The following is a 14,935-nucleotide window of genomic DNA, read 5'->3' on the forward strand; positions in this document are numbered from 1 at the left end:
ATGAAGCTGTCAGCCATGTGTTCTCAACCAGGACTAGGCCTCAGAATCCTTTGGAGGAGGGAGTATGTTAAGCTGAAACTTTTTTATTTTTATTTAAAAAAAAATTTTTTTTTAACATTTATTTATTTTTGAGACAGAGAGAGACAGAGCATGAACGGGGGAGGGTCAGAGAGAGGGAGACACAGAATCCGAAACAGGCTCCAGGCTCTGAGCTGTCAGCACAGAGCCCGACGCGGGGCTCGAACTCACGGACCGTGAGATCATGACCTGAGCCGAAGTCGGCTGCCTAACCGACTGAGCCACCCAGGCGCCCCAAGCTGAAACTTTTTTAAAAATTGAAAAGATTTTCTAGTTTTACCAAGAAATTGACATACATCACTGTATGCGCCTAATGCACAGGTCTGTAACAGAGTTAATTAGTATGAGCAGTTGTGGGGCGCCTGGGTGGCGCAGTCGGTTAAGCGTCCGACTTCAGCCAGGTCATGATCTCGCGGTCCGTGAGTTCGAGCCCCGCATCAGGCTCTGGGCTGACGGCTCGGAGCCTGGAGCCTGTTTCGGATTCTGTGTCTCCCTCTCTCTCTGCCCCTCCCCCGTTCATGCTCTGTCTCTCTCTGTCCCAAAAATAAATAAAAAAAAAACGTTGAAAAAAAAAAATAGTATGAGCAGTTGTGGTGGTTTTTCCAGAAGCGTTTGTGTTTTCCTCTCTGCAGATCCTCAGCACTCTTGTTAAAGGGACTCGCAGACCTGTGACCTGCAAGATTCGCATCCTGCCCTCGGTAAGGATGACGTGTTACATTTCAAGGTCCATTTTTTCAAAGGATGTTGTTTTGGGAGGAGGTGAATGGTTCTCGAGGACAGTTGACTTAGGTTGGAGGAGGGAGTGGGGCTGAGCTCACTTTTGGAGCTGGCAGCTATTCGCTGGGTAGCTTCTCTAACCACCCTGGACTGTCCTCTTCCCCAGCTGGAAGATACCCTGAGCCTTGTGAAGCGGATAGAAAGGACTGGCATTGCTGCCGTTGCAGTTCATGGGAGGTGAGTGGTTCCCTATCTAGTGACTGACTTGCAGTCCTCAACCATCGTAACAATCCTTTGTCAGACCCTAGGTGACAGCCAACTTTTCCTCTACATATGCAGCCTGCCTCTGCCTAGCTCTTTGACATCTTTTGAGTCCTGAGGGCAGCTAAACCCTTCATGGGTGGGCATTTTTCTTTGTTTCATTCACTGAACACCTACTGGTGGTAGACACTACACTGAGTTTAGAGACAGAGAAGGAGAGGAAGATTGAGTTTAAAGACACAAGAGGAAGGGGAAACGCCTCTACCCTCAGGATGTGTAAATGGTAGAGATTGAGTGATAGGTTCACAGTTGTACTGTGCAGCCAGGAAGTGGTGGAATTAGAACTCTGACTCTGAATCTCATTTGCTTTCCACTACATTGAGCAATAGCTTCTCCCCCAAATGACCCCATGCAGATGGCTCTGCTTTTAATGGCATCGTCTCTTTTGTCTGCCCTTCTTGGACTGCCAGCTGTCACAGTGACTACTTTAAACAGCTCTTGTATCTGTAGCTAATATGCTGTCTTCTGGGAGCTGAGGTGTTGCTAAAGGCTACTTTTGGTTTCCCAGTTAGACTTGTTCCGTGTGTCCATGATGTACATTTTTTTTGGTAAAGTTTACTTATTTTGAGTCAGGGAGAGCACATAAAAGAATGCGAGTGAGAGAAGGGCAGAGAGAGGGAGAGAAAGAATCCCAAGCAGGCTCTGTGCCGTCAATGCAGAGCCTGATGAACCGTGAGATCATGACCTGAGGTGAAATCAAGAGTTGGACACTTAACCGGCTGAGCCACCCAGGCACCCCTATGATGTAGTTTTGTACAGAATCCCAGGTCAACAGACTTTGGCCAGAGTGACCTCTCTTCTCTGAGTGATGTTCCTTTTGGGTTCAGGGTTCTTATAGGAACAGCCCACTTTTTGCTGGATGTGTCTATGACAGCATTTTCAGAGAAAATGTTAACTCCCAACATGTGTAAGAGAAAAGGAGAGCTGTGTGGGCTGAAGCCAGTAGGGGGCGGGGAAAGGCTACACACGTGTACATGCAAGCTCCTCCCTGTGGCAGCAGGCTCTAGGCTCAGACTGCCTGGTTTGGGCTCCCATTTCTGCTGCTTGTTGGCTGTATGTCCTTGGATAAATCACTTAACCTCTCTGAGTACCACATTTTTCATTTGGAAATTAAGATAGTTTCTGCTTTATAAGGTTGTCTTGAGGCTTTTATGAGGTTGGGAATATATAGCCTTGGCACAGTGCCTGGCATATGGTGTTCTCTGAATAAATACAGCTATTCCTTTTTACCAGTAGTTGGAAACACCAGGAAGACAGATTCGGGTGAGTTTAAAGAGGGGCTTTCTGGCCATCAAAGCTGTTGAGGATGGGTTCTGGGCTGAAACGGGCTGCTGGGGTGTGGGGAGGTAGAGGTGAGGATGGGTTGACAGGGCCTTCTGAGGCTTTTGTTGAGCCTCCTGACCCTTTTGTTGAGGAGCATACCAGAGGAGATGCACGCAGACAAGACCTGAGCAAGGGCTGTCTGGTTGACCATCTCTCTTGCTTGTTCCTGAGCATAGCTTAGATCAGGCTCCACTTCAGCATCTCTAAGACTCATTCACTCATACACAAGAACCTCTTGCAGTTGACCTCGGAAGGAGAGGGCTTAGGTTGTGGTCCTACCTCTCCAGGGCTTGTTGTGACAGCCATGATCTGTGGCCTGTCCTGCCTGCTGGGTCTGCCCTGTGCCAGGTGCCTCTCCCCCGGATCAGCTGCCCAACTCAGCCTCAGCATAGGCAGCTGTGTGGGAGTGGCCAGTCTGAGGGCAGCAGCTGTTCCCAGTCTCGTGGGGAGGGCAGCACCGGGACAGTAGGGGCAGCATTCTTATAGCACTGTCCCTCATCTCTGGCACAGGTGAAGGGAAGCCAAGGAAAGGCAGTGTGACCTCGGGAGCCAGGCCACCCACACCAGCCCTGTGCAGCCACGCCTCACCTGCAGGCCTGCAAGGGCTGGACTTGCCTTCTCAGCAGGGACTTCTGCTGCTCCTGCCCCTTACAACAGAGGTCATGGAGAGCCATCCTCTGCAGCCCAGAACCCTGTCCTTCATGGCCACATGGCCTTCCTGAGGTTCAGTAGGGAGGATGGTAGGGTTTGGCTAAGGTAAACCTTAGTTTGAACTGTGATATGGCCTCAGCCCTCAGCCCATCCTTTTTTCTTTATCTCCAAGAAAGCGGGAAGAAAGACCTCAGCACCCTGTAAGCTGTGAAGCCATCAGAGCCATTGCTGAAACCCTCTCCATTCCTGTCATAGCCAAGTAAGCCTCTCTTCTTCATCGTTTACTTTTTTGTGCTCCACCTCACTCAGAGAAGTTTGAGCTGGCATACAAAAAATGGAATGAGCTAGCATTAAAAAATGACCTAAGGGAAAAGGAGAAAAGGGTAGTACAAAAAAATGAGGTTGGACATGAAGCTGAAAAGTACCTATTGTGTCCACTAGCCTCTGGTGAGTGGCCGATGTAGGTGTGCAGTAGGCAGGGTCCCAGGGCATTTTGATAGATGGGTTGAGGGTAGGAGTGTTCAGGAGACAGGGAGAGCAAGAAAGCGGCCTCTGAAGCAGACCCAAGGCAAAAGTGATGTCACACCCAGAGTTAGGTGTGCAGGGTGTAGGGTGAGTAGTCCCAAGCCAGAGCATACAGACGTATGGCTCAGGGGGCATAAGGCAGGTCACAGTCCAAAGCCCAGACAAGCATTCTGGGCAGCCATAGGACCAGGGGATGAGACTGACAGTTCTGAGGTACCAGTGACCAGCCCAGAGGCTTAGCAGTAAGACAGTGTCCAGTTGTCATTGGGGCGCTGGCCATGTGGGCCAGTCCAGTGCAGCCTTGTACCTTAGGATGGCATAGAGCCTGATGGCAAGATGGGAACAGAAATTCTAAAGCCCCGAAGTCCTGACAAAGGGCATGCCTGCCTGGTAGGAAGGAGGGAGCGAGTTAAGGTTGGGGGTGGTAGCCAGGCTTGGTTGTTCCCAGGCCAGGAGTTTTAGGGCTGGCATGGAGAGGGTAGGATACTCAAGACCCTGGATCCTGTTGCTGCTGCTGCCACCTGAGGGTCTTCCCCACCATACATATAAGGCTGTGCCTGGATTGAGGCTGCCACCTGGCCCCCAATGGAACAGATGCAAATGGAGCAGTTTCCAAGGGGGCCCTTGGGGCCTCGGGGTGGCAGGAAGGGAAATTGCAACCAAACTGGGCCTCCTTCCTTCCTCTCATGATCACCACTGTGTCTGTGGTTTTTGACCCATCTGTTAGTAGGTATATAGGTGCTCCAGGCTGGGGATCTTTCTGTGATCCCAGCATCCACTTAACAGACCTATGTCTTCAGATTTGGGCTGGCTTTAGCCACTGTTTAGGATGAGGAGGAGGGAAGGAAGGTAAAATCTCTGAGACACCTGTTAAGTGCCAGGCCTGGTTCAGGCTGTTTCACTGTGTTATCTCACTTGGTGTTTCTGACCCCATAGTGGGGTGTGTGTTATAACCTCCAGTCTCCCAAAGTACTCACAGCTGAAGGATTTGGTCAAAGCCACATGGTTAATGAGTAGCAGATCTGGGAGTTGCTTTTTTCTGAAGATGCTAGTATGAGGATACCCCTCACTCCCCTGTTGCCTTTCAGCGGAGGATCTCATGACCACATCCAAGAATATTTGGACATAGAGGACTTTCGACAAGCCACAGCAGCCTCTTCTGTGATGGTGGCCCGAGCCGCCATGTGGAACCCATCCATCTTCCTCAAGGAGGGTCTGCGACCCCTGGAGGAGGTCATGCAGAAGTACATCCGTTATGTACGTCTATGCACTTTTTCAAAAGAAACATTTTTCACTGTCTGCCACATTCCTGCAGAAGGTGCCTTGGGTGAGCCCCCAGCCCCCAGCAGCCATTGTTGTCCCTCTCCTTCTCTTTGTAGTTCTTATAATGTAGCATTGGGTCTCCCTGGTTTCAATGTGAAGAGAGGATGCTGGGGCAACCCCTACCATCACCTCCTTCTAAAGCTTTCTAGGCAATGAGGTCCTATCAAGGACCCTGGGATTCAGGATGCTGCTAAGGCCCCAAACATGTGAATCTTTCTCTCTCACATCCTCCACACACATATACACGCATGCACAACGACAATGGGATCTGTGTCACTGAAGACACTCATGCCAGTGGTTGATGCCTGAACAGCTACAGCTAAGAAAAGCCATTGTAACTATTGTTGAGGATAGATTATCTGTATAGAGACTTTGCATCTTGTCATGCATCAGAATCACTTCTAAAACTATTCTCTTGCTGGGGTGCCTGGCTGGCTCAGTTGGTGGAGCATGTGGCTGGTGATCTTGAGGTCGTGAGTTCAAGCCCCACACTGGGTGTAGAGTTGACTTATTTGAAAGAAAATAAAACTCTTCTCTTGCTCATTCCCAGAACGCTTTAACCTCTGACTTAGGGAATAGCCCAACTTTAACCCTCTCCTTAGGGACTAGCTTTTTCCTCTCACTGAGAGCTTGATTGTAGTGCCAGAAACATTTCCCTCTAAAGGAATTTTAAAAAATTCTTTTTAATTTTTTTTTTTTTTTTTTTTTTTTTTTTTTTTTTTTTTACTTTTGAGAGAGAGAGCATGAGCAGGGGAGGGGCAGAGAGAGAGGGAGACACAGAATCCAAAGCAGACTCCAGGTCCTGAGCTGTCAGCACAGAGACCAACGTGGGCTTTGAACTCATGAACCACAAGATCATGACCTGAGCCTAAGTCAGATGCTCAACCGACTGAGCCATCCAGATGCCTCATCCCTCTAAAGGAATTTTTTGACCAGTTCACCTGCCCTGTCCCTTTGGTACAATCCTGGAATTGTGTGAGTCTCTGTGATTAGCTGTACATGTCTGCAGGCAGAGAGACAGTCGGTAGACTTCTAATTCATCAGTGCACTGGGCCTGAGCAGAGAGTCTAGCCCTCATCCTCTTCGATACTGGGAGTTGCACCCTCCTAGGAGGGTCAGGAGCTTCTCAGATCCTCAGACTGCCCATGCCCCCTTCAGGCCATGGCCATGCCTTTGGCTCTGTGGCTGCCATGGCATGTGGGTATCCCTGGGACTGTGCAAGCTGGGTATGGTAGGAGGCCCTGAGGCTTCTAACTGCCCAAAGATGGGCAGTTTCTGTCCCTAGAGCCTCCCCAGCTTGATACTACAGCCCTCATCCCCTGGGTTCCAGGTGTCCTGTTGGGCAGGTTTGTGACCACCAGGCCATCCAGTACCCTGAGTCAGCTAGAGACCTTGCCTTAGCCTAGGTCGCCTATCTAGCTCTTCCACCTGAGTAGCAAGTCTGTAGCAGAGAAGATACATTCAGCTGTGCTGAGCTTGCTCACTGGGTAAAAGGTGATGTTGTCATTCTTGCTCAGTCCATCCTTTGGCAGCTTCTCAAGAGCTGTAGTCCTGAAGGAGGGGAGTGGCTTTCAAGCTTAGGCAGGGCTGCTGCTGGTCTAGTCAGGTGCCTTCTGACAAGCTGGATCAAGGCCTTGCCACCGGCTGGGGCTTTACCAACGTATGTCTGCTTTGTCCTCAGCATGTCACGGTACCTTCCAGGTTACTGAAGATACAGGCCTAGGTGGAGAGATTAGAAGAGTGTAGGGGGCGAAGGGTGGGAGGGTGTTCTAGAGACTGGGGCACCCTCCACTCACTGCTTTTCTGTCTGCCCAGCTAGGCAGGCTTCTACTGGGTATCCCTGTGCAGTCAGCTTGCTTCCCGAGGCTGCATTTCTCAGTCTGTGGAGTAGGGGTAACAACTGCACCTCACGCTTGTGAAGCTCAGTGAAGTGACAAGTAACATGTGAACACGACTGGCACATTGTGCTGTGCCTTACCCATGGCTGGGGAGATTGGAGACAGGCTGTTGTCCCATCCAAGTACTAACCAGGCCTGACCCTGCTTAGCTTCCGAGATCAGATGAGATCGGGCGCGTTCAGGGTGGTATGGCCGTAGACTGGAGACAGGCTGTTCTACACTGTGTTTAGAAATAGAAGAATCTCACCCCTGTCCTGGTGCTGTTCCTGTCGCACCAGATTTTGACTTGCTCCTCCTCCCTGCCCTGGAATGGCAGCAGGTCCTCTGTGGTAGCCTATGGTGGCTGAAGCAGGAAGGGGTCCCCACACATCTGGACTTCTGTCAGGCTGTTCAGTAGAATATGCTCCTGACCCTCAGCTATGACTCTTGAGCGTTGTGCCACTAACAGGAGGAGTAAATGGCCAGGATGGAGGTGGCTTTTCTTATGAGGTCACACTACCTCATCTGGAAGCATACCTCTGATGCCCTCTTGGAGGCCCTTTCCCTGCCATAGCTCAGGCCTCAGAACCTGTCTGGGCAGCAAGTAGGCTCATGTTGGTTCTTCCCTCAGGCTGTGCAGTATGAAAACCACTACACCAACACCAAGTATTGCTTGTGCCAGATGCTACGAGAACAGTTGGAGTCGCCCCAGGGAAGGTTGCTCCATGCCGCCCAGTCTTCTCAGGAAATTTGGTGAGAGAGGCAATGGCTGCCCATAATTACTTGCAGACGTTGCCCAGACTTGACTATGAGCCCTAGTTGACTATCAGGGGACCAGGGATACAGCTTCTGGAGGTGGATGTACTGGAGTGGGGTGGTGATGCAGTTTTGCCTCACAGAATAGGATACTTAAGAAACCTTTGGAAATTTCCATCTCTGGACTGATCTCACGGCAGAATTTTGGGAACTAGAGTGCCAGTAGGTTGGAGGAATCTGGGGACTGGGCTTGGGAATTCCTGGGGAGGAAGGGACTTTCCCAGTAACAGATCTGTCACACACCAGGCCATCAAGACCCAATGGTCAGAATTGAGCCCCTGGCCTGAGCCTGTGCCCACACCCCATCACTTTGCAGTCTGGGAGGCTACCCCATGGTCCTCTACATTTGATATAGCTCCAGTTCAGGTGGTTGACCTTTGGGGCCCCTCACAACGTGGCCTAGTACCTGTTCCTTTGGCTCCATATTTACCTATTTCCCCAGGCCCACACCTGTACTCAAACTGGGTCTTCTGCCTGAATGCTCTCTCCTCCTCATGTTGGCTGTCTGCTTCCTCCTTCCTCAAAGAAACTTTTCTTTTTTAATTAAAAAAATTTTTTTAACGTTTATTATTTTTGAGAAAGAGAGACAGAGCATGAGCAGGGGAGGAGCAGAGAGAGAGGGAGACACAGAATCTGAAGCAGGCTCCAGGCTTCAAGCTGTCAGCACGGAGCCCGATGTGTGGCTTGAACCCATGAAGTGTGAGATCATGACCTGAGCTGAAAGTCGGACACTTAACTGACTGAGCCACCCAGGTGCCCCATCAAAGAAACTTTTCTAAACCATGCTTGTGCCCAGGCACCCATCCTCACAAATACCCTCTGGTCCTCAAGATGCTTCCTAGCAGGGAAAAGAGTTGCCAGAAGGGTCTTCCCAACCCTGTGCTTGTGGTGTTGGTTCAGTCCCTATCCCACATAGCTTAACCAGGGTTGACTCAGGTGTCTAATGAGCTCAAGAGAAAGAGTATAATTTTGTAGCTCTTGATGGTACCTCAGTTTAGTCTAGGCCTAACTGCTTGTGGCCGGGGCAGGAAGTGGGGAACCACTTAGTGGTCGTGGCCTCTGTCTCTTTCTCCCTTGGGTCCACATGAGGATGAGGCTGTGCATAAGCCAGGCGCTTGTTCAGTGTAGGTCAGTTCACTCACTGTTGGCTAGGGTCACTTGCATGTGTTTTCTTCTTTGGAAGAGAGGCTGGGCTTAGGTGGTAGAGGTGACCTTTACAGCCTTTTCCACCCACCCCAGCTTGTCTTCCAGTGTCCACCCCCAGAGGCTCACATTCACTCTTTGCCAGTCCAGGCTGATCCCAGGGGTAGGTAGGAGGCACCCCCTGATGGCTAGATCTCAGTGGTGTTTTCATATATATGTGGGGCGGCGGTGGGGAGGAGGGGCATTTCTCAATGGCAAGGCCCTGGGCTCCTGCAGTAGTTTCCTAGATGTTGATTCCACTAAAGGATTTACACTGCATTGCTTATCCCTCCACAGTGAGGCCTTTGGCCTTGGTGCCTTTTACGAGGAGATGACACAAGAGCTGAATGCCCGGCGGGCTGAGTTCTTAGCCAGGACCCCAGAGGCAGCGGGGGAACCAGCTGAAGACACCTCTGGTATCATTAAGATGGCTGTCAAGTTTGACCGGTAGGTCCGCAGCTTGGCCTCAGCTTGGCTGGGGCCAGTGCCCTCAGCTGGCTGCTGTACATGGTTAGTGCTAAGCTTAGGGACTACAAGTCTTCTGGGTTTGGATACTCGTTCTCATTTTTCAGTGTCCCAGAGATGGCATTTTGAGGAACACGGCCCCTGAAAAAGCCCAGGCAGCACTGTCAGGGGTGTGCATGTTGTCTCAAGTGTGACTAAACACCTTTTCTTTGATCCACCCCCTCCCACAACTTGGGATGGAGAACTTGTCTCCTCTTCTTGAAAGCCTATGCTATTCCCCTGGCCCTGAGCATCTAGCTGCCTCCAAGGCAGTGGTACCCTCGCCCTCATCTGACTTTGCAACCCCTGCCCATACCTACTGCCCCATACTCACTGCCCCATACCAGCCCTGTGGTTCCCTCTTTAGGCAGAAGTAGCCTCAAGATGACTATTCCTTCAGAGTGTGACTCAGCTTGGAGTAAGGTCCTCATCCTTGTCTTCTGCCATCTGGGATCTGAGCCTTTCTCAGGTCCCCGGGCCTATACTGGGAGCCAGTCTTGTCTGGCAAGGGCTTGGGAGGACGGAGTGTGGGCATAGTTGGTCAGTCATATCTGGGGAGAGCTCCTGGTGGGAAGTTGGAACATAGTGCCTCCCACTCTGTCACCCTATCACCGACTGGCTCTGACTCTGGAAATAAGAGTACACTGTGTCCAAGGCAGAAACAGATCATCTTGATACTCAGGGGACATGATAAGGGTGGGTAGTAAGCTAGATCCGAGACCGCTGTGTGGCCATCTATATTCCCAACCACCACCCACTCCCTCCTGTCTTGTTTAATTGTTTTGTTCTTATGTTTATTTATTTTTTTTTTTTAACGTTTTATTTATTTTTGAGACAGAGAGAGACCGAGCATGAACGGGGGAGGGGCAGAGAGAGAGGGAGACAGAATCGGAAGCAGGCTCCAGGCTCTGAGCCATCAGCCCAGAGCCCGACACGGGGCTCGAACTCACGGACTGCGAGATTGTGACCTGAGCTGAAGTCGGCCGCTTAACTGACTGAGCCACCCAGGCGCCCCAGTCCTCCTGTCTTGTTTTAAGAGGCAAACTGGACCTTCCTTTTTGGCTTTTGAAGGCTGTTTTCCAGGTTAGAGTTCAGAGTGCCGGGATTTCACATCCTATCGCAATTCCTCAAGCATGCTGAAGCCCATCTTCCTTTTAGGCAGAACCCAGGCCCCACCCCACTGGTGGAACAGAAATGGGAGCTCAGGGGAATAAGTACAGAAGTCTTGAGGCAGAAGCCTGATGGTGATGGTGGGTGAGCCCTGACTCCTTCCTCTCCTTTCCCCAGGAGAGCATACTCACCCCAGATCACCCCCAAGATGTGCCTGCTGGAGTGGTGCCGGAGGGAGAAGTTGGCGCAGCCTGTGTATGACACGGTGAGGTCCTGCACCTGGCCCTAGAGTGCTCCCATGGCCGATGTCATCACCCCCAACACACTCATAGCCTGTACCCTGAACTCAAGACTACTTGGCTGGAGCCTGGCTTTGTCTTCCGTGGGCTTGCAATATGCGATGGTTGCTGGTGGCCGGACCAGTTGCTGATATGATAGCCCCTTCTCTGTGTCAGTGGGCCTGTTGTCTAATTCTGGCCACTTTCATAACACTGAACTTGAGGCCTATGTAAGGGGTTGCTTGGGCCAGTCCCTGCCAGTGGTGTTGCTTAGACAAGGGAGACTTCTCTGGAAAGGGCCTATTGGCTTACTTAGGAAGAATGCTCAAACCTAAAAGTTAGACATGTTTTTGGACCAGGCCTTAGCCACTGGGGCACAGAATTGGGCCCCAGACTTGAGGCCCCTTGGTGGAAACTTTAAGACAGTCTTGCTTCACCTCCTCTGGTCCCCATGGCCATGTCTTATTTAAGCTGCACTGTCTCTTCTGGACTGACCTTCTGACCTCTAAACTTGTACCTTCTGGGACTTGTGTCCCCCTCTCCCAGAGTGAGTTTTCCAAAGCGAATCTGACTTCTGCCTCCCTGCTCAAGTCCTCATCCTCTCCCCAGTGCCTTTGGGATCAAGCTCCAGCACCTCAACACAGAGCACAGGGCCCCCCACATGCCTTTCTGCTTCATGTCTCATCCACTCTGCTCTCTGTCCAGCCACATCATCTGGTCACTCTGCCAAGTGTACCTTCTCTGCTACATCCTTGCCCCCTCTTACCCCTTTGCCATCTGTTGAACTCCTCCTCATTTTGGGTGACCTAGCCCATCCAGATGTCAGTAGAAGCAGGATCCATAGTCACGAGCAGCTAAGGGCTCTGACGGCCCTTTGCTTAGGTCCCTGATTGAACTCCTGAAATGCTGGAATGTCGTTACCTGTTTGTGTATCTGTCTTTCTTCCCTGGCAGATGCCCAGGCACTTCTGCTAGGGAGGAGCATGTGATACAAGTAGCCTTCATTTAACTTAGGTGGGAAGTACTTCCTTTATCTGCCTTCCTTGTGATCCTGGCAGGTGAGCCCCAGGGCTCATTCCTCTTGTCCCCATGTAGCCATCCCTGTTGCCTTTGCTCTCTTTGCACCAGGTTCAGCGCCCCCTGGATCGCCTCTTCTGCTCTGTTGTGACTGTTGCTGAGCAAAAGTACCAGTCCACCTTGTGGTGAGTTTCCTCATCAGTGGGCTTGGGGCTTGGGATGAGGGGCCTGTACCCAACACTGATGTAAGAGGGTTTGGGGAGGATGGTGTACCTGGGCAGTGGCATCCCTGGGTAATGACCCCTTCCTCAGTTTTGTCAGAATCTTTGTCAAGGGTGTGTAGAGTCAGGCCTTTCCAGCCTCTAGTCCTGGAGCCAGCCTGCCTGTCTACCTGCCTTATTGTCCCATACCTCATCTGCCCAGGGACAAGTCTAAGAAATTGGCAGAGCAGGCTGCGGCCATCGTCTGTCTGCGGAGCCGGGGCCTCCCTGAAGGTCGGCTGGGTGAAGAGAGCCCCTCCTTGCACAAGCGCAAGCGGGAAGCCCCTGACCAAGATCCTGGGGGTCCCAGAGCTCAGGAGTCAGCAGTGCCTGGGAAGCTGTGCAAGAAGCCCTTTGGGGCCTTGGGAAGTGGTGAAGAGAGCCCCCTGGAAGGCTGGTGACCATTGTCCCTACCTTGGCCATCCTCCCTAGGGGCCTGGCCGTAAGTTGGCTGTGAGTGCAAAGCATGAACCTGATGCCATTGGACAAATTGCTGACTGTTCCTGGCAGGAGTTAAGAGGTCCTGGCCTGGTCCATCAGCCTGAACCAAAGGGTTCCTAGGGTGCACATCTTCCTTGGTGGATCTGAGTAACAGGGCCAAGTTCCTAGTGACCTCAGTATTTTCTTTGAAAACAGGAACTTTTTAGGTGGCACCTCCTCAACTTGACATTGGTACAGTGCAATAAAGACACCTCTACCCTTACCCATGGCTACTTGCTTCAGCCCTGGGCATTGTCACACACAGACTCATGGCCTGGCATAATTATTTCACTCCCACCCTCTGTGCAGAGCTAGAGCTTCCAACAGCATATCCCCTACCCATCCTTATGGATCTGGTTGGAAGTAGGGGGTTGGGTGTATCCTTTAATGCTCATTGGACTTGGGCTGAGCCAGAAAGGCCCAAGAAGCCCATTCTACTGATGGCAAACCTGAGGTACTGCCCATCAACTGACTTTCTTGATGACAGGTGCTATAGAATCTGGGGAACAGCTAGGGTATCTGGTACCCTAGTGAGGGACCAGCTCAGATACGTTGGGCAGGTCCTGGGTCTGACCCCCAGCTGGCTGGAGTTCAGACCTGCTGAGGTGTCTGCTCTGGGTAGGGGACACTGAGAACACAGGTTGCTGATGCCAGCAGTTTGGGTCCCTTAAAATTGTCCACCCACGCCGCTGCTTGCCCCCAGCCCCCACTATCCCACTTGGGCCGGAAGGAAGTGGCAGATTCTCTTTAATTTCCTCTTGGCAGTGAGAAGCAAACAAACGGCTACCACATCTCATGGGGCCTCCCCCTCTTACTGGGAGGGGCGTTCTGACCAAAGGTCCCTGCCCTGCACCACCCCCGCTTCCTCCACTGTAAACACACTACTTCTCCTCCCTTTTTCCAAGTGCTGTAGGGAGGGGCATTCCCCTCTAGGCCAAGGCCATGTTTCTCCCATGTCTCTAGGGTCAGGCCCCTATGCCAGCCAGCAGCCACTGGCCCTGGTGGCCTGGGATCAGGCGGCGATGCCTCTGTTTCAGTCCTGGAGCTGCACCTGTCTGCACACTTGTTCCTCTGTATGCAGAGAAGGATACTGCACTACCAGCTGCCTCCCAGAGCCCATTGCTGTCTGACCTTGGGCAAGTCACTTCTAGTTCTCTTTGGGCCTAAGGGCCCTCTCTGAGAGGGAGATCAGCTGCTCTGCCTGCATGAGGCTGACTGGAGGATAAATAGGCCTATGATAGGGCACTCTGTGGCTAATGGGGTCACTCTATGCCAGGGCTGCCCTAGCTTCCCAGACCAGTGCTCCAAGAGAAGGAGCCCCACCCAGGAGACAGACTGAGGCTTGTTGCAGTCTTAACCATCAAGCTTTAGGCACAGTTTCTGACTTTTCTCACAAACTATCTCAGTTAAAATGCCCCTTGGTCTTTCCTCATATCCCAACTGGAACAGGGCAGACAGAGAGGCCCCAGTGGACCCCCAGGCATCCTGAGCTAGTCAGAGCTTATGGAAGGATCCTATGGGAGCCAAATACCAAGTCTTAAGATCCATTTTTCCTGTGGGGTTGGACTGTACCCTCAGGCCTCTTCCACCAGTGTAGTTTCCCTGGGGAAGCCCCTTCTTTGGTGCGTCAGGTTTATTTCTGGGCTATGGAGAAGGAGAGGTGAGGTAGAGGTCAGCTGTTAAGATAGAGGCTGGAGTATGGGGACTTAGAGGGCCCAGGAAAAGCACTGAGGAGAGGGACATTCACAGGGGAGCAGGTGAGAGAGGGGCTAGTGTATGTTCCATAACTGAGGATGTCTGGCAAAGTTCCTGGTTGAATATGTTGGCTCTCAAATGGTCTCATCTTAGCATACCTCCATGATGCCTGCCATGGTCTCACAGTGACCTTCCCAAGGTCTGGGACCAACTGGGAGGGCCCAGTTGGGTCTGAAAGCTCCACTCATTGTTCTCACCATGCCCACCTTAAACTAAGGCCATTTAGATGCCCAAACCTCTCTCTGGGCTAGTGTCCACAACACATAGTCATCCATTCCAGCCACCTAGATTGAGGACTTGCTCTTAGCTCATCACATTTTGGGGGCACATGAGAAGGAGGGATGAATAAAGCTGGAGAGGGTGGTGCATCTTCCAAAGGTCACAGCAAGAAGACAACTTTGTGCAAAGACGAGTGGGGAATCTTGGGGCGCCTGAGTGGCTCAGTCAAGTGAGTGTCTGACTCTTGATTTTGGCTCAGGTCATGATCCCAGGGTCATGGTATTGAGACCCATGTTGGGCTCTGCACTGAGTGTAGAGCCTGCTTGGGATCCTCTCTCTCTCTCTCTCTCTCTCTCTCTCTCTCTCTCTCTGCCCCTCCCTCCCTCTCTCCCTCCCTCTGCCCCTCTCCCTAGCTCATGCTCTCTCTCTCAAAGAAAGAGAGAGAGAGAGAGGAAGAAAGAAAGAAAGAAAGAAAGAAAGAAAGAAAGAAAGAAAGAAAG

General features: G+C 51.6%; 1 protein-coding gene across 4 annotated transcripts in view; it reads left to right on the top strand.

Annotated features, from left to right (window-relative positions):
* The window catches only part of DUS2 (dihydrouridine synthase 2), a 50,870-nt gene extending 38,186 nt beyond the window's left edge, over positions 1–12,684 (top strand). For all 4 annotated transcript variants that reach the window (XM_049622766.1, XM_049622767.1, XM_049622765.1 and 1 more), the window contains 9 exons: positions 711–776; positions 962–1,032; positions 3,263–3,349; positions 4,704–4,872; positions 7,447–7,568; positions 9,111–9,260; positions 10,605–10,692; positions 11,833–11,906; positions 12,145–12,684. In XM_049622766.1, coding sequence (XP_049478723.1) covers positions 711–776; positions 962–1,032; positions 3,263–3,349; positions 4,704–4,872; positions 7,447–7,568; positions 9,111–9,260; positions 10,605–10,692; positions 11,833–11,906; positions 12,145–12,382 — 1,065 coding nt within the window. In that variant the 3' untranslated portion in view covers positions 12,383–12,684. The remainder of the gene's footprint in view (positions 1–710; positions 777–961; positions 1,033–3,262; positions 3,350–4,703; positions 4,873–7,446; positions 7,569–9,110; positions 9,261–10,604; positions 10,693–11,832; positions 11,907–12,144) is intronic.
* The last annotated feature ends 2,251 nt before the right edge of the window (positions 12,685–14,935 follow it).

The sequence above is a fragment of the Panthera uncia genome (assembly GCF_023721935.1).
Source record: "Panthera uncia isolate 11264 chromosome E2 unlocalized genomic scaffold, Puncia_PCG_1.0 HiC_scaffold_20, whole genome shotgun sequence".
NCBI classification, from domain to species: Eukaryota; Metazoa; Chordata; class Mammalia; order Carnivora; family Felidae; genus Panthera; species Panthera uncia.